The 24672-nt window shown below is 44.3% G+C and overlaps 1 protein-coding gene across 1 annotated transcript in view; it reads left to right on the top strand.

The window, feature by feature from the left end:
- Positions 1 to 24672, top strand: part of PARM1 (prostate androgen-regulated mucin-like protein 1) — a 122500-nt gene that overhangs the window by 62061 nt on the left and 35767 nt on the right. The window contains exon 2 of the mRNA XM_020904120.2: positions 15452 to 16147. Within this exon, the coding sequence (XP_020759779.2) occupies positions 15452 to 16147 (696 nt within the window). The remainder of the gene's footprint in view (positions 1 to 15451; positions 16148 to 24672) is intronic.

Raw genomic sequence — 24672 nt, 5'->3', positions numbered from 1 at the left:
TGGTCAGAGCAGGCACTCAATACTTATTTATTGAATTGGTCCTAGACAAACAAAAGCCTAACTGAATTTTTAAAAAATAAATTGCTAAGTGATGCTGAAAATTTAAAATCAAGAGTAGGTTGCCATTCTACTGAGTGTGTCTAACTTATATCTCATGGCTCTGACCAAGGGGGGCCAGCTTGTGTAACAATAACAAGTCCGGGGTCCCTGATTGTTGTTGAGGGGTCTTTGTTCTACTTGCTCAGCCTGCTGCAGTCACCTAGCCTCACGTGTGTTCTTATCAAGACTGTGTTCTTGTACTGTTGATAGGAATGTAAATTGATACAGCCACTATGGAGAATAGTATGGAGATTCCTTAAGAAACTAGGAATAAAACTAGCATATGATCCAGCAATCCCACTACTGGGCATATCCTTGAGAAAACCATAATTCAAAAAGACACATGTACCCAGTGTTCACTGAAGCACTGTTTACAATAGCCAGGTCATGGAAGCAACCAAGATGTCCATCAACCATTAATGGATAAAGAAGTTGTGGTACATACACACCATGGAATATTACTCAGCCATAAAAAGGAATGAAATTGGGTCACTTGCAGTGAGGTGGATGAACTTAGAGTCGGTCATACAGAGTGCAGTAAGTCAGAAAGAGAAAAACAAGAATCATATATTAACTATATATATGGAATCTAGAAAAATGTACTCATGAACCTATTTGCAGGGCAGGAACAGAGACCCAGACATAGAGAACAGACTTATGGACACAGCGGGGGGGAGGAGAGGGTGGGACCATTTGAGAGAGTGGCCATGTGTAAAATAGATAGCTAGTGAGAAGCTGCTATATAGCACTGGGTGCTCAGGCCAGTGCTTTATGATGACCTAGAGGGGAAAGACGAGGAGGCTGGGAGGGAGGTGCAAGAATATAGCTGATACACATTGTTGTACAACAGAAACTAACACATTATAAACCAATTATCCTCCAATTTGAAAGAAAAAGGCATGCTGAAAACTGTCCCACAAACTTTCTGAACTGTTTTTTTTAATAAGGTGGAAAGATACAAATCACATTTAGCTATGGTTGTTTTTTTTTTTTTTTTCCCTGATATGTTCTGGGGGTTTTTGAGGCAGCTTAGCTTTCATAGGTGTTAGCCTAGAGAAAACCTCCAGGAACGCTGACAGGTCCAGTTGCTCATTGCTCTGTTGCAGAATGTCAGGAGTGCTCCATTCCTGAGGCTTATAGCTGATGCCAGGAGGAGGAATAGTGTCTCTTTAAAGATGCCTATTGAAAATCATTAGCAGATTAAAGAAGGTGAAGGCATTTGGACCCAGGTTCCCCTTAAACAGATCCACATAATAGCCTAGTATTTATTGAGCTCTTACTTTGTGCCTGGCATTGTGATAAGCATTTTACAGGGTCTGTCATCTATACTGCTAATGATGGAAAATCTGAACAATACCTTAATCCCCAAAGGCATGTGTTGTTTATTTAATAGGAAGTCTGATGTTTGACATTCTAGTCCTGTCATGGCAAGATCAATAGTACCATCAAGGAGAAAGGTTCTTTCTGTCTTTCACTTCCATCTTCCCCAGTGGGTTGACTTTCATCCTTGGCTTCACAGGATGGTTGCCACTGTGCCAGACATCACGTCTACATTAAAGGGAAGAAGTGGGAGGGACAAGTAGGCACCAAGAGAATTTCTCTTTCCTTCATATTCTTTTTATGAGGAAGTGAAATTTCTCCAGAAGCCCTTTAGCCTTTATCTTATCAACCTCATTTTATGGAACTGGGACACATAGATACCTCTGGGTACAAAGGAGGCCAGGAAGGGAGCATTTAGCTTTCATAGTTTCAGTTGGGAGGCTAGCAGAAGGGGATTGGAAATGACTATTGGGTTAGTCAATCAACAGTGTCTGCCTTATATAGATCATTTATTTAACCCTCACAATAACTCTGTGAATGGAAGTACTGGTATTATCCCAAGGTGGCAAATGAGGTGATTCCCTTCTCCAGGGGATCTTCCAGACCCAGGGATCGAACCCTGGTCTCCTGCATTGCAGGCAATTTCTTTACCATCTGAGCCACCAAGGAAGCCCTTATATTACAAAAATTCTGTGAATGGAGGTACTGTTATTATCCCAAGTTGGCAAATGAGGAGATAGTAATTAACAGGCTTGCTCAAGGTCATGCAGCAAATAAGTGGTCTAGCTATTAGCTAGATGGTTAAGAAGACAGGTTATTGAGATAGAATACTGTCTAGGGTTTGAATCCTAGTTCTACTTTCCAGTTCTATATACTGGGAAGTTATATAACCTCCTTCTGCCTCAGTTTTCTCACTTGTCAAATGGGGGTAATAATAATTATCCTAGGTTTATTGCAAGGATTAAATGACTTAATACTTGAAAAGTATTACAGTATTAATGCCTTTTAATAAGCATTAGAGAAATGTTAACTAAGAAGCTATGAAGCAAGCATCTTCATTTATAATAACTCTAAATGGTGAAGAAAGCTGACTGCTGAAAAATTGATGCTTTTGAACTGTGGTGTTGGAGAAGACTCTTGAGAGTCCCTTGGACTGCAAGGAGATCCAACCAGTCCATCCTAAAGGAGATCAGTCCTGGGTGTTCATTGGAAGGACTCATGCTGAAGCTGAAACTCCAGTACTTTGGCCACCTCATGCGAAGAGCTGACTCATTGGAAAAGACCCTGATGCTGGGAGGGATTGGGGGCAGGAGGAGAAGGGGACGACAGAGGATGAGATGGCTGGATGGCATCACTGACTCGATGGGCATGAGTTTGAGTAAACTCCGGGCGTTGGTGATGGACAGGGAGGCCTGGCGTGCTGCGATTCATGGGGTCGCAAAGAGACGGACATGACTGAGCAACTGAACTGAACTGAACTGAAACTGGAAATAGCCCACCTGTGCACCATTGATAAAATGGATTAATAAATCGTGGTGCTTCTGTGCTGTGCTGTACTGTGCTGAGTCGCTCAGTCATGTCCAACTCTTAGTGACCCCGTGGACTATAGACTGCCAGGCTCCTCTGTCCATGGTGTTTTCCAGGCAAGAATACTGGAGTGTATAACCATTCCCTTCTCCAGGGAATCTTCCTGATCCAGGGATCAAACCTGGATCTCCTGCATTGGCAGGCAGGTTCATTACCACTGAGTCACCATGATTTGGTGATAAACTGTGGTTTATTCATGCAATGAATGCTATCAGCAATAAGAAATGATGAGTTGTTAAAACACAGCAACATGAGAGAGTCTCATAGTGAGTGAAAGAATCCAGACAGGAAAGAGAACACACCGTATGCCTCCATTGATGTGAAGTTCAAAAAGAGGGAAAGCTAATCTCTAGTGATGAAAGTCAGAACACGTTTTCTTCAGAGGATTATGTCTGTGAGAAAGTATGAGGGAACTTTCCGGGGTGCTGGAAAGTTTCTGTATCTTGATCTTAGTGGTGCTTATGCAGGTATATATATATGTGTGTGTGTAAAAATTCACTGATTATGCACTTAAGATGCATGCATTTTATTATACATAAGTTATATTTCTATTCAATATTTTAAGAGGACATGAAATTTTTTTAAAAGAAACTAGGAATCATAACCATTTGTGCAGACTGGCATCTTTGTTGAAAACCCTTAGAAGAAAATGTTGGCAGGAAGAGAAAGGAGGCCCACCAATATCATGGGTCATTCATCTTCTCTGAGAAAGCTCCCATAGCCCAGGAAACTTGCTGTGAGTCATATTCCCAGTCTGGGAGATGCATCCGCACTGGTGCCATCGCTGCCCTCTTGCCTGACTCCTAGGTGATCAGTGGTCAGCTTTGGTGGTGAGACAAATGGGAATGCATTTCATGGGTATTACCCTGTGAGTAGTCAGGTTGCCTACAGATTCGCCAGGCAGATTGCCTGTATGCATCAACTTGGAATCCCCCCCACCAACCAGGACTGTCCTGTCAAGGGCAGATTTCCAAGAAGGCATGGATAGGGCACCCACTGAACTGGAGACAAAGTGTTGGGGAGAAGTGGTCAAGCACATTTAGGCTGAGAAAGCCCCAGGGTTGCCCCAGCTCTTTGGGTAATTCCTAGCCTCCCAAAGGTCCTCTGAAGGAAACTGTTCAGAATCAAAGCAGACCAATACTACAGACTTTCTTAAGTTCTGCTACTTCCTAGTGGCTGCAGGATATGAGAAATGACTTGATTGTGATTTGGACCTAGGGGGCAGAGGTGGGGGGCGGGGAGGCAAAGGAAAGGGTGTGACCTTTGACCAGACGAGAAACCACTGCATTTTGTGACACCTGAACATAAAGACTTTTTTTTTTTTCCTTTTCAATTTCACGTGAGAAATTTTTTTGGAAATTTCAGTAACCTGCTAAGCAAACAGGAGAGTGATGGGGAGCTGGATTGGGCCCCTGCACCACAGGGTGTGGCTCGCAGTGGGCATGGGGAGGAGGGACTCACCTCTATGGGTCACCAGAGGAGGGGCTGTCTGTGTTTAAAGCCAATCACCACGGATCACTCAAGGTGCTACCTGCACACTCCCTCCCTCCCCTCTGCCTTAGGAATGCCTGAAAATCCCTTCAGAAAACCAAGGCCTGGAGGATCAAAGCCTGCCCACCAAGGCAGCCTGAGAAATGAGTCCTGGTCAGTCTCCATCCTCGGTTCAGTTGAGCCCAGGTCCAGCTTTGACCGGGCCTGCCCCAGCACATCCTTGGTCCCCCAATGTCCGGTCACCAGAGGGATTCCCCACAGAAGGCTGCAGGGTCTGGGTGGAGCACAGGCTGGGCCACAGACTCGATGTCTCAGTCTGTAACAGGGACGCGTTCTCTGTGTGGGCCTCTGTGAGCACACTTGCCCTGGACTCCACGCGTGTTGGGACTAGACCCACTGCAGAAGGCAACACTGTTGTTCAGAAGATCCCCCGAGACCTGAAGGAGGCATCAAGTCATTTTCCTCTCCCATCCCGCTATCCACCCCATACCCACCTTAACCACAAAGCAGCCGAAGAGAAGGCACTCGTCCCCCCACATCATCTCTCTCTCCAGCTCGCCACCCTGAGACACCCCAATATGGCTCCTCCAGAATTTCAGGTATTTCTTGGCATCTGTGCTCAGCACTGCCTCCTTCTGAGGCCAACCACCACAGTCTACCCCTAACTTAAAGGTAATGACTTTGGGGGCGCATTCGACTGACAAAGACAGCTGCTGCTCCCGGTGAAAAGAAAATTTTTAAAAAATGATGTACTGTATTTTTTCTTCCCCAGAAAGCATAGCTTTCTTCACAAATGTTATTCTGTCAATTAGCATGCACAGCCCCCACAGGGAGCTTGGTGATAACATGAATCCAAACAGAGAAGCTGAGTCATACTCCGTGTCTGCGGGTTCCGACTCAGTGGCTGGAAAACAGAAGGTCTGTTCCTCTTTTGGGACTAGAACTGGATCCCATTTCCACCAATGAAACTCTCAGGAGGATGTGGCTCTTCTCCTTCAAATAAGCATCTTCTTAAACACAGTTTGATGGCTTTGGGGCATATACATTCTGTCTAGACATATGAGAGCTCTCAAATACCATATGGTTGGACCAGACTCTGATTAGTAATGGTTTTGCAGATGTTAGATGAACCTTCTGGAGTGTTGGGTACCCTTAGCAGCCCATCCGAACACAGCATGAGGAATTTTTGTCAGTGTGAGGAATCCAAACAGTGGCTTTGCTCAATCTAAGGACTGATGTTGAAGCTGAAACTCCAGTATTTTGGCCACCTGATGCAAAGAGCTGACTCATTTGAAAAGACCCTGATGCTGGGAAAGATTGAGGGCAGGAGGAGAAGGGGACGACAGAGGATGAGATGGTTGGATGGCATCACCGACTCAATGGACATGAGTTTAGGTAGACTCCGGGAGTTGGTGATGGACAGGGAGGCCTGGTGTGCTGCGGTTCATGGGGTTGGAAAGAGTCAGACACGACTGAGTGACTGAACTGAACTGAACTGAAGCAACATTAAGACCTAGCTTATATGTTTAAGTATACATATTGTTTTAAGATTCTTCTGTACTGTTTCTCACTCAAATACTTGCTAAAGTTTAGTCCATTCAGTGCCAGGATGGTGAGGCCCGCCTGTGTTTGGGCCAGCTGATTGACAGGCCAGTGTTTCAAAAGCTGGTGACTCTGGTCTATATCATGCACAAAAAGAAGACATCCCTGCTGTTTCCAAAGTGAAAACAAACAAGCAAAAATTATGTTTAGAGAGCCATCCAAAATTTCCTCGGAGCTGGTTGTTTTTATGGAGCTTAGAGAGAAATAGAAAGGAAGATGCATTTCTGCTATCAAAGCCCAAAAGATAAGCCAGAGAACATTTTCATTTTTCAACAGGTGGAAAATCCAGGGTTTTACTGAATATTTATAGAGCACTTTCTCTGCCGGGAACATGAACAGCATGCTGTGATCGCTGTTATTAGGGTTCCCAGTCTGGTGGGATACAAGAATGGAGAGAAACTACTGAGTATAACGTGTGCTATGATTAGCCACACAGAGGAGAAGGGCTCATTCAAGTTGGGGAATCTTCATAGAGGAGGTATGAAGTCCAGAGTTCTCAGGACTGGAGAAGGGAGAGGGAAGCCAGGGTGGGAAGAAGTACAGACTCAAAGGCTGGGAGGAGGAAGACAGCCGATGTTTCAGAGATGCACACTGATTCAGACTGCTAGAATCACCAGGCTCACCAAGGGTGGGGTTGGGAGATCATCAAAGGTGCTGTGTGCTGTGCCAAGGAGTTCACAGTTTATCCTGAGGCCATTAGAGAGCCTACAGCAGGATGAAAGGGGAAGAAAAAGGGTCACGTGGTCATGTAATTTTTTTTAAAGCCCTCTCTAGTGACCCACACTAGAGAATATATTAGGGGAGATAAAGGAAAACTGGTGTTTATTTGCCTTTACAAACATGGGGCCCAGGCTTCAAAGACATCCTTCCATTTCCCAGTACAGTACAGTGGGATGGTTATAGGATCAGCCTGGAGCCAGACAGTTTCAGGTTCAAGCTCCAGCTGTGCCATGTTCTAGCTGCATGACCTTAGGGCAGATACTTAACTTTTCTGATCTTCTGTTTTGTCATCTGTGAAACCAAGATAACAATGGATATTAGGACTGAATGGGATGATGCATGTGAAATGGTCAGCACAGTGCCCTTCATGATATCCTCAGCTCATTCTATCATTCATTTATATGTTTATAGCTGAACTGCTTTTATGGATCAGATAATGAGGATATGTGAGGAGCAAATCCACTACAGCCCCTGCTCCATGTGAATCTTAGATTCCTAAAGGGAGTCACGCATTAAACAAAGCTTCCCGTAAGCAAGCATGTAGTTACGTGACAATTTCAGTGCTGTGACGTTAAAATACAAGATGCTCTGAGCACGTAAGGGCTTGAGGCTGGAGATGGGGGCATGGAGGTTGGATTTAGCAGGAGAATCAGCAAAGGCTCTTAAGCTAACGCTGGGAGAATGAGCAGGAGAATCTCAGGCAGGCATGAGAGGGAGAGCTGTTTAGGCAGAAGGAATAGAGTACCGTGAAAAGTCTGATGTGTTTTTGGGTCTGATGGGGAGCAAGGCTGAAGAGGCAGACTGTGCTTGGATCCCAGAGAGCCTTCTAGGTCTCAGTGGGGTCTTGGAGTTTTATCTGCTGTGCAGGCTTCCTTTCTTCCCCTCAGCCCTGCAAGGGGAGTGACATGGTCCAGTCGGGCTTGACTGTCAGCAGTTCTTTAGCAAGCAGACCTTCAGCAGGGCTGGGACCTCTGCCAGGCAGGCCTGGCACGGTCCCCCGAGACCACGGGCAGAGGCACCCCTCGGGCTGACTTGGCAGCACAGGAGAGGGCTTGACTGTGTTTTGATCAAATTTCACCGAATTTGCCAAAGCTTTGTCACATGTTTTCTCGGGTACTTAACAAGCCAAGGGCAAGAGAGGACATGTTATGGGGGTGGGGGGGTGGGGGGTAGAGAACAGGTGAGTACACAGGTAATCAGGCCACCTGGGACTTTGGCACTGGCCCAGTTTGCCGCTCACAAGACCCAGGAAGAGGCGCAGTTCAGGGCACTCCTTGTCCACCGGCTGCCGCCCTATGTTCTTGACACCCAGGTGGGCAGGAGGCAAGAGCGCATGCGTGGAATTCACACTCTCTACCCTGGAGCATCTTGTAATTCCCCTCAGTACCGGGAAATTTGCCTACGTGTCCCAGCCATCAGCCGCCAATCTCTCCTCCTTAGCAACGCCAGAAATCCCAGCTCAAGTCAGACATGGTTTTTTTTGTTTTGTTTGTTTTCACACATTAAAGGACAATATACAATGGAAACATAATCTATCCAACAAGAGTCTGCTTTTCTTCTGAGCAACAATCTGTCAGCTAATCTTCTTTTTTTTTTTTTGCCTTTAAAATTTTTTTTTCTGCCTATTTTTTTTCCATTTATTTTTATTAGTTGGAGGCTAATTACTTTACAACATTGCAGTGGTTTTTGTCATACATAGAGCGAAGTAAGCCAGAAAGATAAAGACCATTACAGTATACTAACACATATATATGGAATTTAGAAAGATGGTAACGATAACCCTATATGCAAAACAGAAAAAGAGACTCAGATGTATAGAACAGACTTGTGGACTCTGCAGGAGAAGGTGAGGGTAGGATGTTTCAAGAGAACAGCATCAAAACATGTATATTATCTAGGGTGAAACAGATCACCAGCCCAGGTTGGATGCATGAGACAAGTGCTCGGGCCTGGTGCACTGGGAAGACCCAGAGGGATCGGGTGGAGAGGGAGGTGGGAGGGGGGACCGGGATGGGGAATACATGTAAATTATTTATTTATTTAAATTGGAGTATAATTGCTTTACAATATTGTATTAGTTTCTGTTGTACAACAAACTGAATCAGCTATACGTATACACAGATCCCCTCCTTTTGGACCTCCCTCCCACCCCATCCCATTTCCCACCCCTCCAGGCCATGACAGGGCACCGAACTGAGTTCCCTGTGCTATACCGTGGTCTGTCATGCAGAGTGAAGTGAGTCAGAAAGAGAACAACAAATACCATATATTAGCACAGATGTAATGGAGTCTGTGTTGATGAACCTATTTGCAGGACAAGAATAGAGACTCAGACATAGAGAACTGATTTGTGGACACAGAGGGGGAAGAAGAGAGTGGGACAAATTGAGAGAATAGCACTCTTGGCTGTTCTTGCAACATAAAACTTTTAACCCGACCAAACTTCAGGAGGGGCTTCCATTTGTACATTTACGAGGAAGCATTTCAGATTAAGTCATACTTCTAGCCGTCATACCCCTGGATCTCTCGCTGCTGCTGCTGCTGCTGCTAAGTTGCTTCAGTCGAGTCTGACTCTGTGCGACCCCATAGACGGCAGCCCACCAGGCTCCGCCGTCCCTGGGATTCTCCAGCAAGAACACTGGAGTGGGTTGCCATTTCCTTCCCCAATGCATGCATGCATACTAAGGCGCTTCAGTGGTGTCTGACTCTGTGTGACCCCATGGACAGCAGCCTACCAGGCTCCTCTGTCCGCCGGCGTTTCCAGGCAAGAGCACTGGAGTGGGTTGCCATTTCCTTCTCCTCTCTCACTTGAGCCAAGTATAAGAGATTTCCTTCCTTGAGTCACTCCGTTTCAGGCATTGAGCCTGTTACTGCGTAGTCAGGGACATCATGTGTGGCAAAGTCACCTCTAATTTAGAGAATAATGGATTCAGTGTCTTCATTCTATTTACTCTGCCATTTTCTCAAGGAAACATTGGAACTGATTGTTTTCTTCAGAGGAAAGTGGCTCTACTTTGGGTGGGAAAATGTATAGGGCACTGCGTTATTTTGGGGGGATGTTTTTTTCTTTTTCTTTTTTTCATTTTAATGACTTCTTTTGAAGTATAGTTGATTTATAATATCCTGGTAGTTTCAAATATACAGTTAAGTGATCCAGTTATACATATATCTATTCTTTTTCAGATTCTTCTCCCATATAGATTATTACAAAATATTGAGTATAGATCCCTGTGCTGTATAATAGGCCCTTGTTGGCATGTTATTTTAACTTCTTGGCTTATTTTAGCATGGGCTCCTCCTTGCTTACTCTGTACTGAGAGTTGCTAAAGTATGTTCTACAGGCCTTTTTGAGGTCTTTCCAAGACTAGGCACAGTGTGGTGGTGGGGAATTCTAATTCTGAGCCTGTCTCTACATGATTTTCTTCAGACAACACTGCCCAACATCTCCTCTTAGATGTGTAAGGTCAATTACATCACTTCCTCTCCCTGTGTCTGTTCTCTCATTCATCCAATGAGGGGTCATAATCATGTGTCACCTAGACCTTCTCTAGCACTAAAAATAGTTTTGAAATCCTGGGATACTCCTTAGCTGTTTGACTTATCGATTTGATATTCCTATGAAAACAAAAGTCCCACATATGAGAAAGCAGAAATGTTGTTTTCTTAGACTGTCTTAGTGATTCTCAGTGTTGAAGCCAATGTGATAGCATTTGAAGTTGGAGCTTTGGGGAAGTAATTAGGATTAGACGAGGGTGGAGCCCTCATCATGGGATTAGTGTCCTTATAAGAAAAGACACCAGAGAACTTTCTGCATACCTCCCAGCAGATGCCGAGGAAGGGCCATGTGAAGACACAGCTAAAAGGCTGCCACTTAACAAGCTCAGATGCAGCGCTCTTGCCAGAACCTGAATTGGCCCACACCTTAACCGGACTTCTCAACCTCCAAACTGTGAGAAGTAAATTGCTATTGATAAAAGCCACTTGGTCTATATTTTGTTCTGGCAGCCTGAGCTAACTAGGACAGCAAACATTCTCTAGGGTAGTCATGGCACCCGAGCTTCGGATATCTTCAACCTGAAAGAAGACCCACCCTCATGTACTCAGAGTAATATGGAATGTACCATCAAATTAGGCAAATCAGAGGCTTTAATGCCTTGTTCACGTGAAGATGACCAGTGTTGGCCTGCACTTTCTATGCATTGTTGTTTGTTAGGGGTAAGAATCATCTAAACTAGACCATAAAATACTTTAAGTGCTGAGTAGGTAGTCATGGGAAATGAACAACCGCTGCATTCCTCTTTGGAAGCAGGAAGGGCAGGAGTTATGAAAGTATATTAGTCGGGGTTAAACAAGAAAATGGGTGTCTCCAGCCACCAAACTTATTCCTGGAACATGTCCTTTTCAGCACTATAATGATTTCCATAGTACAGCTTTTAGCTCCCCTGGAAATGACAATGCAGGTGTCACCCTGAATATTATCATATACTTTAATGGCATCTTGTGTGTTCTCATCCTTTCAGAACCAACTCAAATGTCATCTCTTCTGTGACTTTTCTAAATGTCATTTGAAAATGACTTTGTATGTTTTTGCATTCCACAGTCCCCATACAGAATCTATTCATCTTTCCTTGGGTCTCCCATTGCAACTTGCTTTTACTTCCATAATGTGCTGATCATATCATATTACACAGAGTTGGGTGTCCTTTCTGTCCTACTAAATAAGGAAGTCTCTGAGGGCGAGGTCAGGGATGTAGAAACTACTCAATAAAAGCTTGAATGATTGAATGAAGTTGTGCTCCTTTATATATAATAGATGACATTGCTCATTCATCACAGATTTCCAAGACTTAGTTGCCAGACAAAATCTCTATCTATTTCCATCTGCACATCTACTATATGATACTAAACAGTAGTTAAATGTTGTCCATTTTTTTTGGCCTCAGAATCTTTAATGAGTCACGGGAGCTACAAGGATGCAGAGCCAGTAAGTTCTAAGGTCATATAAGAAGATTCAATGTTTTAATAATATTTGTCCCAACTATTGCTTTGTCCCTGTTTCAAAGACCTCATGACCTGCATTCATCCTGAAATTATTGAGACTTCACAGCTGCTAAGAGTCCACCACAGTAACGTGGACTAATTTGGGAGGTCTGTATCCCTGTTTACTAAGAGAGTAACTCTCCTGTAGTTTATGGTCTTCCCCAACTCCTTTTAAATAAAATAAAACCAATTACCTTGACAACAACCAAAGTGTTCAATTCACTTAAATATTGGGAAAACTTTGCTTTCTGGTTAGATTCTGTAGCACAACTTTTCATCAGTACTGAGCCCATCACACAGCTGAATGCCAACATCCCTCTGCATCCCTCTTTTCTTCCTTTCTCTGTGCTAAAATCTAGCCCATGTTTTTTTTCCTTATGAATCTTGATCATGTTTGGCTGTTACCTAATGCTACCCCCAAGGAAGTCACCTCAGAGTTTGGAGAATTAATAGTTGCAGGCCTAACAAGACATTACGCTTCCCAGGTAGTGTAGTGGTGAAGAACCCGCCTGCCAATGCAGGAGACGTTAAGACATGAGGGTTCAATCCCTGGGTGAGGAAAATCCCCTGGAGGGGTCATGGTAAGCCACTCCAGTATTCTTGCCTGGAGAATTCCATGGATGGAAGAGCCTGGCAGGCTACAGCCCATGGAGTCACGAAGGATCAGACACAACTGAGTGAGCATGCATGCACTAACAAGACACTAGGCATCCATGTATGCATGGTAGAAGGACAGAGGCTTGACATTTTCAGCAAGGTTCCTACCTTCAGATAACAGCGGGTAGGCAGCTAGACCTGGGCAGCCATGGCGGATGTGGCCATACCCACTGGTGTATAGAGAGGAGTAGGAAAATGTTGGGGTATTTTTTTTTTTAAATAAAGTTCTTAAGTTAGTTCATTTTTACACTCTCCTTCTTTACCCCCCTCCTTTTTTTCCCTCCCTTCATCCTTTATTTCTTTCCTTTCCCACAAGTACTTATTGAGCAGTTACAATGACCTGGGCACTCTTCTAGGCCTAGAGGAAATAACAGTGCGTCAGACCAGATCCCTGCACCATCATGGAGCTTACCTTCTGGGAGAAGAGAGCTATAATAGGCAGATAAATAATATGTAGTTTCAGGGAGAAACTATTTTATTTATTAATTCTTTGCAACCCCATGGACTATACAGTCCATGTTATTTTCCAGGCCAGAATACTGGAGTTGGGAGCCTTTCCCTTCTCCAGGGGATCTTCCCAACCCAAGGATCAAACCCAGGTCTCCTGCATTGCAGGCAGATTCTTTACCAGCTGAACCACAAGGGAAGCCAATTTTATCTTATTAACTTTTTGAAAAACAAAAAAAAAAAGCAAAAGATGTGGTGGTTCCTCAAAAAAATTAAACATAGAAACTTCTATGTGTGGTGATTTAGTCACTAACTCATGTCTAACTCTTGCAATCCCATGGACTATAACACGCCAGACTCCTCTATCCATAGGAGTTGCCAGGCAAGAATATTGGAGTGAGTTGCCATTTCCTTCTCCAGAGGATCTTCCTGACCCAGGGATTGAATCTGTGTCTCCTGCTTGACAGGTGAATTCTTTACCGCTGACCTAATAGATCAAAATGGAATGACTAATTCCATTTGGGGGCATAGACCCCAAACAATTGAAAGCATGGTCCCGAACAGATATTTGTACACTCATATTCAGACCAGCACTATTCACAATAACCAAAAGGTGGAAGCAGCCCAAGTGGCCATCACTGGATGAATGAATAAACAAAATGTGGTGTCTACAATGGGATATTATTTAGCCTTCAGAAGGAAGGAAATTCTGGCATGTGCTATAACATGGGTGAACTTTGATGATATTTTGCTAGTAAGTGATATAAGTCACAAACAAAAGGACAAGTATTGTATGATTCTATTTATATGAGATACCTAAAGCAGTTAAATTCAAGAGATATAAAGTAGAATAGTGGTTTCCAGGGACTGGGGAAAGGGGAAAATAAAGAGTTATTTTTTCATGGGTACGGTTTGGGAAGATGAAAAAGTTCTGGAGATGGATGATGGTGATTGTTGAACAGTAAGGAAAATGTACTTGGGGCCAATGAACTATACACTTCAAAAATGGTTAAAACGTTAAATGTATGTGTTAACACTAAAAAAATTTTTTTAAACCTTGGAAAAAATAAGCAAGGGGCTGAAATAGGAATGACTTTGGCTAGGACTGTCTGGGAAGATTCGTCTAAGGAGGAGGTTAACATTTGAATAGAGATTAACTAGAATGATGAGAACATGGAATGATGACATAAGGATATAGATTTGAATTTTCTTCTAAGCATAACCTTGGGAGGGTTTTGATCAGTTTAAATCAGTTTGATTTATCACTTTAAAATATTACACTGGCTGCTATGTGAAAAGTAGGCTGAAAGGAGGAAATCTGGAAGCTCGCAGACCTATTAAGAGATGGTGGCAGTTGTCTAGACAACTGGTGGCTCAGGTGATGTTGAGATAATAAGGGAGGTGGCGAGGAGTGACTGGATTCAGATCTGTTTTCAAGGTACGGTCATCATGATTTGCTGATGGTTGGATGGAGGAGGGGCAGTGAGGGAAAGAGATGCATTAAGGATGATATCTGGATTTTTAACTGAGTAACTAATCGAAAGACCTTGCCATCCACTGAGATGGAAATGACTAGGGAAAAAGCTTGTTGGGAAATGGTCAGGGCTGTGGCGGGGCAATCAAGAGATGTGCTACATAAAAAGTGAAATCATAAACTCAGTGTCTAGCATAGTACAAGTACATAGAAGCCATTTATTAAATACTTGAGTGAATGAATGAAACTGAATGGGATAAATGGAGGTAGGGAGGACAGAAGAAAGAAAACTAATTCCAAAATTTTACAAAATATGAAAAAATTGGCAAAACAACATGAAGGTAAAGACCCCAAGCTCAAATTTGGGAGAACCAGGTCCTAGTCTCAGAAAATATTTCCAAACTTCAGATTCCTTCCTCTACTCAGCTTTTAATCGGGGACCTCCTGCTTTCTTCTTCCATAGGAAATATGCTCACACCTTTATTCACCCAAGTGGGCAAGCCCATCTTGCATCCCTGTGCCAGGTTGCAGAGCTCAGAACCCTGAAGCAGGGAGCAACCAATCAGTGAGCACCCATGGCAAGGAAGAGCCAATCAGTGAGCTCCACCAGCTTTGCACTTCCCCAAACCCATCACATAGGCTGGGCATCCCCAGGCCATGTGGAACAGCCCCTTTAACAGCCCAGACAAATTTTCATAAAGTCACTTCCGCAGAGTGTTTCAGTATTTAAGGGCATGGCTTTAAGCAAGCAGAGACAAGGCTAGTTCACGCCATGTATTGGCTGAACTTGTGCATACTGACCCACTAATTGCTCCTGCTGAGCTTTCAGGCTGGTTCCTACTGATGGTCACCAAGGGAGGAGAGAGCAATTAGTGGGATGAAAATATTTTTAAAGTCACCTTCACAATTACAGAGGCACAGTGTAAAATGAGAAAGACCTGTGAAAATACTGTAACACAGCCTTGCCGTGCACTTTTTCACACATTAACCACTTTTGTCCTGGCTCTTCTGCAGGGCTGAGGCTACTGAGCGTGTCTGCGTCCATCCCCTCCACTGATTCTCTTCTGGCAGAGACCACCCCACCGACAGCCATCTGGACCAGCTCTCCGCAAAGCCCTCCCGCCTCCCCTTCCAGTGGCCCGCCCAACAGCTCAGTCCTCCCAGATTCAACACCGGTCCCCACATCTCCACCCACAAAGAACATCTCCACAGAGCCCAGAGAAGAGCAGTCCACCAGCCCTGCCTCCAACTGGGAGGGCACAGACCCTTCCCCAACAAGCGGTGGGGTCCACTTAACACCCACGCCCGAGGAACACAGCTCAGACACTCCAGAGGCCGGCGTGCCCGCTACGGGATCACACCCCACTGCTGAGTCTCCCACATTCACCTCCCCTCAAGTTCCAGCCTCATCGCCCTCACCCCCATCAACCTCTCCACCTGAGGTTCCATCTGCCTCCATCAGCACCAGCCACAGCTCTGCCGAGACCAGCGCCGAGCCCACAGGAGCCCCAACCACACCAGAGTCCCACACGGAAGGGCACAGCTCTACCCACACACCTACTTCACATGCCTCAGCCGAGTCAGTGCCAACGGAGGCCACGTCCCAAGCAACTGTGCCCCCCAAAGTGACCTGTATACTGATAGACATGGAGACCACCACCTCCTCCCCTCGAGTGATCATGCAAGAAGTGGAGCATGCGCTAAGTTCAGGTGAGTCTCTGGCTAGAACACGTGTCCTTGACCACACTGAGATGCTAAGAATGCTGTTCAGTTAACCAGACACAATGGACTGAATTTGAATTTTGGAGTGCAACACCTGAGCTGAAATATAATTCACAAGAATTTCCACAAATGCAAACTTTACTCTCAGTCCCTTAATAATTTCCCCATGATAGTTCATTAACTCTGGCCAATCTGTAGGATTTGTCTTCACATATGTCACAGGGAATGTAAATGAATGAGACAGGTAAGCTAAGGGTTAACAGCTTCCTGACTTTGGATGGAGCTTCCTAGGTTTCAATTCCAGCTCCTGACCTTGAGCAAGTCACATCATCTCTTTGTGACATGTTTTTCCTCATCTGTAAAAATTGGGATAAAGAAGACTCGATCGTACATGTTTCTTGTGGAGATTAAATGAAATGACATATATAAGTGCTTAGAATAGTTCCTGGCAGGGAGTAAGTACTCAGGAAATGTCAGTTGTTATGATTGTGCTCGATGTTTTAATGTCCTGTTTACCTCATGAAAACAGTTGAAGAAAGTAGAGCGCGGGTGGAGAAAATGCTTATTATTTCAAGTCACTGATATATTTCATGAGAAAGACAGTAAATTCTATGAAACATCACATTTGTTTTTATTCTTCCAGCCACTCATAAAGTTGGTATTAGTTTTATCTTGATTTTGCAATCTTGGAAATTACAACAGAGATTTAGGGTCTTTTCTGAGGTCACATGCATCTGATATTGAGGTGAAATCTGTACCCTTTGGGGTATTGGGCAGGAAAAGGCCTTAGTGGGAACATTTAGCTTATTGATTAAGAAACAGTGAGTTAAGAACAGCCAGAAGGTGAAAGAGAAAAATGAAGCTTTAGCTCCTTGCCTTGGTGATCCTGCCAGGGGCATAGACTCAGAGGGGAATATTTGTGACTGAGCCACACGGGACCAGCTAGGGTCAAAGAAGTGGTTGTGACTGAGGAGAAATTAACATTTTTGAACAAGCAATAAACAACCACTGTGAATGGAAATCGTGGTAAACAGTGGAGGTAGGGAGAAACAGAACTAAGATTGACAAGACATACCTTCTCATAGAAGAGCTCATAGTTTACTAAGGGAAAAAGTCCAAAAGAATTGCAAATTCGTATTTCAAAGGTCCAGCACTTATCAGTGAGAGTCCCAACAAGAGCCAGAGATATTAATATAATCAAACTGGGATAAAGGAATGAATTACAGAGTTACAGCTGGGGCATAAGAAAACCACAGGGGATCGTAATTGCAGAGCTGTCGTAAGTCAGGCCTTGGAGGAGAGAAGGGTAAACCAGAACCCAGAAGGTGAGTCCTGTAGAATAGACCACCTTGAGAGGGGCAGTGACTCAGATGAGTGACAAAGCTAACTCAAGGTTAACTTCTGGAAGTGAAGGGGATCAATGCTCTGCCCTCTGTCTCCCCTTGCCCTCTGATACACAGCCAGATGCCAAGGACGAGAAGCCCACTGCGGTCCATACAGTTCAGCCTCCTGGAGGGCGGGTCAGAGAGCAAAGTGGAGAAAGGTGGAGAGTGGATCTGGAAAGGCGAAAGGAGGAACTCACAGTTCAAAAATCGCTTCCTCTGTCCCCATTATCATCCTATTTGTACCTGCGGCCAGCACTTGGCACATTGCAAGTAAATGTGTCCTTTCAAGAATTCATCTGCCAATGCAGGAGACATAAGAGATGTGGGTTCAATCCCTGGGTCAGGAAGATTCCCTGGAGAAGGAAATGGCAACCCACTCCAGTATTCTTGCCTGGAGAATCCCATGGACAGAGGAAGCTGGCAGGCTACAGTCCATGAGGTCACAAAGAGCTGAACTGAAGTGACTTAACATGTACACACGGTTCTGTCTTTGCTTTCTGCCACATCCCCACTTTCTGTCTCATGCTTTCCATGCTCTCAGCTGCCATGAACACCTCGAGCCTGGACTTGGTACCTGGACCAGAGTGGGTGTTGACTCAGTCCCTAACAAAGGTGCCATCCAAGGACAGGCTTGCCACCTGTGGTCCTGTCTCTTCTCTTTCCTAATTCAGACCTCATCACCTCCAGTATGGCATTGCTTCTTCAGTTTTCTAACTAGTCTATCCCATTCTCCACTCTCCACTCTCTCCTGTTCTGCCCTCTTCAGGGTACCATGGATGTGATGGACCAATATTATGAGCACCTACTCTGAGCTTGGCATGCAAGAATCTCCCTAATCTGACACAACCTACTACTTTATTCAAGTCCCTCTTATTTAGAGGGAAGATTATCTAAGACAGACCTGTTTCACTGTTCTGGCTTGTATTTTAGACCGTGTGTCTTGATTTCCTCAACTCACAGCCAACAAGGCTAAGAGACAAAAAATCAGTGACAGAGCTGGGTCATGCACCAGAAAGTTCTAGTTTTAGGGAATGTGGCCCCCAGGAGGAACTGCAGAGTGAGTGAATGAAGGAATGATTGAGTGACTGGAGGAGAACGTGTGGCAGGTGAGAGGAAAATCCCTGAGCATGGCCAGTATACATTTCCTAGACCCAAGGGGATTTATCCCTTATGACCTATTAAATCAAAGAATATTTATTTTGCATCCACCAGGACCCTATGCTTGATGCAAAGAAGTACTAGTAAGTAGAAGACTTGTCCTCTGAGATTTTATAGTTTTGTAGTTGTTCAGTCACCAAGCCGTGTCTGACTCTTTATGACTCCATGGACTGCAGCACACCAGGCTTCCCTGTCCTTCGCTGTTTCCCAGAGTTTGCTCACTCACGTCCACTGAGTCGATAATGCCATCCAACCATCTCATCTTCTGTTGCCCCCTTCTCCTCCTGCCCTCATTCTTTACCAGCACCAGGGTCTTTTCCATTGAATCAGCTCTTTGCATCAGGTGGCCAAAGTATTGGAGCTTCAGCTTCAGCATCAGTCCTTCCACTGAATATTCAGGGTTGATTTCCTTTAAGATTGACTGGTTTTATAGTTTAAGTTAAAAGAAAGAATACAAGTAACACTAACACCACTCCTTTGTTTCTTTTTTTTTTAATATAATGCCATTTATTTAGAGCACCTTTCCTTTGAAGCATGGTTAATTATCCATATTTTATTTACTCCATTGCAGGAAGCACAATGAGGCTAAGTGACTGCATTTCAGACTCTTTTGCTGACTATGAGGGCTACTCCATTTCTTCTAAGGGATCCTTGCCCACAGTAATAGATGTAAATGTTCATCTGATTTAATTCTCCCATTCCCATTCATTTTAGTTCACTGATTCCTAAAATGTCGATGTTCACTCTTGCTGTCTCCTGTTTGACCACTTCCAGTTTACCTTGATTCATGGACCTAACATTCCAGGTTCCTATGCAGTATTGTTCTTTACAGCCTCAGACTTTACTTTCACACCAGACACATCCTCAGCTGGGCATCATTTCTGCTTTGGCTTAGCCTCTTCTTTCCTTCTGGAGCTTTTTTTCCACTCCTCTCCTTATTGGCCACCTACTGACCTGGGGGTCTCATCTTCCAGTGTCATATCTTTTTGCTTTTTCATACTGTTTCATACTGTTCATGAGCTGTAGGAGAGGAAGGGAATTGGGACCCAAGGAGAAAACAGGGCAGAATAGATTGAGGTGCTTGTGGGCGGCACCCATCTGGGGTCCACAGCTGCAAGCACAGAACTTGCTCTTGTCGAGGTCTCCGGTCCCCTCCACATTGTCACCTCTGGGGGTTAATTCTCAGTCCTGGTATAATCCAACCTGGCACTGGACATGGATGGTCGCTGCCCTTTCTGAAGCACTGTTTCCACTTGACCTCCGAGACGCCTCTCTCTTGGTTCGTCACCTACCTGGCCAACTGCTCCTTCCCAATGCCTGTGGCCTTACTTCACCCCCTCACCTTTCTACACTGGATCACCCCAGGGCCAACACTGTCTTCCTTTCCCCCTAGCTTCTCCACACTCCTTCTCTCCCCACACTCCCCACACTGTGACCTCATCCTGCCTCCTGACTGAAATGCCATCCACATGCTGATAACCCAGAGATGTGAAATTCTATCCCTGTTTCATTTCATTGAACTAAAGACATGTCAACACCCAGCTGTCGATGAACTCCTGGTCTCCACTTGGGAGGCTCTTGGGTGGCTCAGATGTATGTGGATCAGGTGAACTGCTGATTTTCTCACCCCTCTGTCCGCTCCTCTCTCAGAAACCATGGGCTAATCCTAGACTCTTTTCTCACATATGCTGCATCCGATCTCTCAGAATTTCCCCTCATCTCGCTGTCCTCTCTCACATGTGGGACTTGAACACCCTGTAACTGATCTCACTACTCACCACATCTTCACCAGAGAGATGCTTTTCAAGACCCAGGACAGATCCTGTCCTCCTTGGCTTTCACACTCTGTTCGCTTGTGTCTACTTTTAGCTTGTTAATTTTATATTGGAGTATGGTCAGCGAACAGTGTTGTGATAGTTTCAGGTGCCCAGCAGAGTGACTGAGCCACGCATATACTTGTATCCATTCTCCCCCAAACTCTGTCCCATCTAGCCTGTCACATGACATCGAGCAGAGTTCCCTGTGCTATACAATAGGTGCTTCCTGCTTATAGCAGTGTGTACCTGCCCATCCCAAAGTCCCTAACTATCCCTTCCCCCTACCCTTCCCGTTTGGTAACCATAAATCCATTCTCTAACCCTGTGAGTCTGTTTCTTTCATTTGTATCATATATTTTTAGAATCTGCATGTAAGGGAAGTCATTCAATATTTTTCCATCTCTGTCTGACTTAACTTCACTCAGTGTGACAATTTCTAGGTTCATCCATATTGATGCAAATGGCATTATTTCATTCTTTGGGCTTCCCTGGTGGCTTAGATGGAAAAGAATCTACCTGCAGTGCAGGAGACCTGGGTTCGATCCCTGGGTCAGGAAGATCCCCTGGAGAAGGGAATGGCAACCCATTCCAGTATTCTTGCCTGAAGAATTCCATGGACAGAGGAGCCTGGCAGGCTGTCCATGGGGTCGCAAAGAGTTGGACATGACTGAGCAACTAACACACACAAAATTCCATAGTACAGATGTAACACATCTTCTTTACCCATTCCTCTGTCAATGGACATTTAAGTTGTTTCATGCCTTGGCTATTGTAAACAGTACTGCAATGTACATTCCGGTGCATGTATCCTTTCAGACCATGTTTTCTGCAGATATATGATCAAGAGTGGGACTGCAGGGTCATATGGTAGCTCTATATTTAGCTTTTTAAGGAAGCCTCATACTGTTCTCCATAGTGGCTGTACCACTTTACATTCCATGTTGGTGGGGATGCTTGCACTTTTAAATCAGAGTAAAACCCGAAGTCTGTATCATGTCTGCAGTGCTCAAAATGCTCTGAACCTGCCATCTCTGCCCTCACCTGCTTCCACCTCCATCAGCAAGCACACTGGCAATCTTATCACTTCTTGAACAAACCGCAGACACTATTGCCCCAGGGCCTTTGCACTTACGTTTTCCTGTCAAGTCTTTAAAGGCTCCCTCCTTTTCATCAGGAAGGACTTTGTTTAGCTGTCATCTGCTCAAGAGGCAGATAACTCTTGATACCTCATACCCCTGTCTGGAATACTTATCCCATCAACATGGGTCCCTTTACCATGTGCTACTTGCCTTTTGATCACTTACCACTTTCTGACATTGTCTCATTTATTTGGTGAGTAGGTGTCTGTTTTCTGCCACTAGACTGTCAGCTCATGAAAACAAGGATGTTGTTCACAAAGAGGAACATCCCCAACCCCTGTAAGTTACACTCCTCAACCCAGTTTCCCTCCTCAACCCCTGAAACAGAGCCTGACATGTGATAGACCCACAGTAACATTTGCTGAATAAATGAATGAGTCAGTCAGCCAGTACCAGAGAAGTGATTTAATCTCTCTGAGCCTTGGTTTTCTCATCAATAAAATGGAATAAACATAGTCTCCAAGTGATGAGGTTATTTAAAAGTTTAGTTGAGACAAGAAATATACAGCATAGTGGCTGTTGAATGGCTCAGTTGATGCCTGTGCTTGGTATTTTACCATTATTTACCACTATCAACATTATGATGATTGTTATTATTCTGCTGTTGTGATTACTATTGTCACTGTTACTGTCTTTATCATAATGAAGAATGATACTATCTTCAACAAAGTCTTATTGAACTTTCACTGGGAATCAGGCCTCTGGCTAAGCAGTGAGAATTTGGTGGTGAATAAAGCAGTCACCTCGCCTTGTGGAGTTTACAGTGTTGCATGGACACAGTATGGCAAGTAGCCTAAGTCTGGTGGATCCTAGGATGTGTGGATGAGGAGACTGCAGAAGAAGAGGCAGGAAGATTTTTGAACCACTGTAGCAGGATGAGACAGTTACTTGATGAGCCACTGATGGTCACCAGTGGCTTTGAATGGTCACTGATGGCTTTGGATCAGGGGAAGAAAATGTTGAGCATTATACTTTAAGAGTATTCAACTGGTAGGAGTACATATATGTAAATTGCAGGGAGTTCAGGACTGGAAACTTGTAGACCAGTTTATACCTGGCTTCTGGTTTGCCATTGACGATGACAGACCATATCGCTTACTACTGTGATTTAAGGGCTCTTCACTATAAAGTGAATACAAGAGAGACAGTCTTTCAGAGGTTGTTTGTGTGTGTATGTGTGTGGGTTTTTTTCTTTTCTTTTTTTTGGCTTACCACACCATAAAAATTGTTCATTAAAATCATCCTAAGCAGAGGAAAATGAGATTCACATTCATATGAAATTTACTGAGAATTTACATGTTCCAAAAATGGGCTAGTGATTCACACAGATTATCTTCAGAACATTCAGAGCCTTCTTCTCATCTTCAGAACATTCCAGTGAAGGGAGCTGGATGGTATGTGTTCTTTTTTCCCCCCAAGTTTTATTTGTTTATTTATTGGCTGTGGTTGGTCTTTGTTGTTGCACACAGGCTTTTTCCAGTTGGAGCAAGTGGGGGCTGCACTCTAGCTGCAGACTGAGGGCTTCTCATTGAAGTGGCTGCTTTTTGGGGAAAGCACAGGCTCTAGAGCACCGCTTCAGTAGTTGTGGAGCACTGGCTTTGTTGGTCCACCGCATGTGGGGTCTTCCCAGAACCAGGGGTTGCATTACAAAGAGGATTCTTAACCACTGGACCACCAGGGAAGCCCGGTGTCTGTTCTACAGGTGATTAAATTGGCCCAGAGAGGTTACGTGACTTAAGCTTTGACTTGAGTGACTTGGCCAGGATTCAAATTAATTCTTCTGAGGGACCCTAGGTCTTCCTTCCTCCATACCCATCGTACTTGAATTCATAGAAATGAAAAGGTTGTAAGGATCCATGGCCTCCAGACCTGCTGTGGAAATGAGCCACATGAGATGTCAGATGCCCCGTGCTGTCAGCTGGGCCTGAGCGGCAGGAGATGGGAGGAGAAGCTCATGGCAGCTGCAGCCATCCCAAAGCAGCAGAGGGAACGAGTTTTCAGTTTTGTCTTTCAGTTTTTGTTTGGCTTTTGAAGGAAAAGAGAGCCGTGGTATGTTACGTATGGGTCATCTTGTGTTATTAAATCAGAGCTCTTCAAGGGTGAAGACTGGGACTGTTACATGTTTGTGATGTCCTGAACTAGATTGAGTGGTGCCATGCAAAAGCTTGAGGGGCAAACTGATGTCACACACCGAATTATACTCAAATTGTCCCCAATTCCTGCAGATGCAAAATTTCAAATTATAGTCCCTGTGCTTGTTACAGACGGAATATTCTCTTTTGTCTGTAAGATCCAGGTGGCCACTGGTCTTAGTCCATCCTACGCTTTCCATTACAAAGAGAAGGACTCCTAAATGTGAAAATGGGTGAAGGCCTTTGAACTTTAAATTGCTAGTCTGACTCCGTATCTATTCATTACGAACTGTGCTAATAAATACCCTGAAAGAAAGGACACCAGGCAGACACAGACATCTAATCCTCTCTGCATCGATACCTACGATACCTACGCAGGACTTTCAGCTGCCAAAACACCTCCATATTCCAGGCTAACTCTTAGGATGAAAACAGATTTCAAAAATGAGTTAACTCCTAGGAAAGGGGGAAGAATTGTTTTTAAAGTATACATAGAAAGATTCTAGGGGTAAAAAAATGTATCTTATAGTAAGTTAATGACCAGTATATTTAGATGATATATTCAAAATATATAAGGGAGGAATGATGATTTAACAAACAAATATAAAATAATGTTAAACATTTATTGATCAGATTCTTTAGGATTGCTCAGAATGCATCAGGGAGCAATAATCCTAAGAAAGTATTGTATCTACCTAAGGCTCAGTTTTACAAATATTAAATCCTGGTACGTGCCCAGACCTGGTGAATGGCACCAACATCTTTCACTTCAATCCTTCATCACCGAGTCCTGTTGGTTTGAACTCATAATAGGTCCCAAATTCATCCACTTCTCACTCTGGTTCTTATCTCAAAGCTCCCATAACCCCCCTGTGATAGCCC

The sequence above is a fragment of the Odocoileus virginianus genome, chromosome 29, assembly GCF_023699985.2.
Source record: "Odocoileus virginianus isolate 20LAN1187 ecotype Illinois chromosome 29, Ovbor_1.2, whole genome shotgun sequence".
NCBI lineage: Eukaryota > Metazoa > Chordata > Mammalia > Artiodactyla > Cervidae > Odocoileus > Odocoileus virginianus.
Note: the sequence above shows the minus strand (reverse complement) of the source record. Positions and strands in the feature narration are given on the sequence as shown.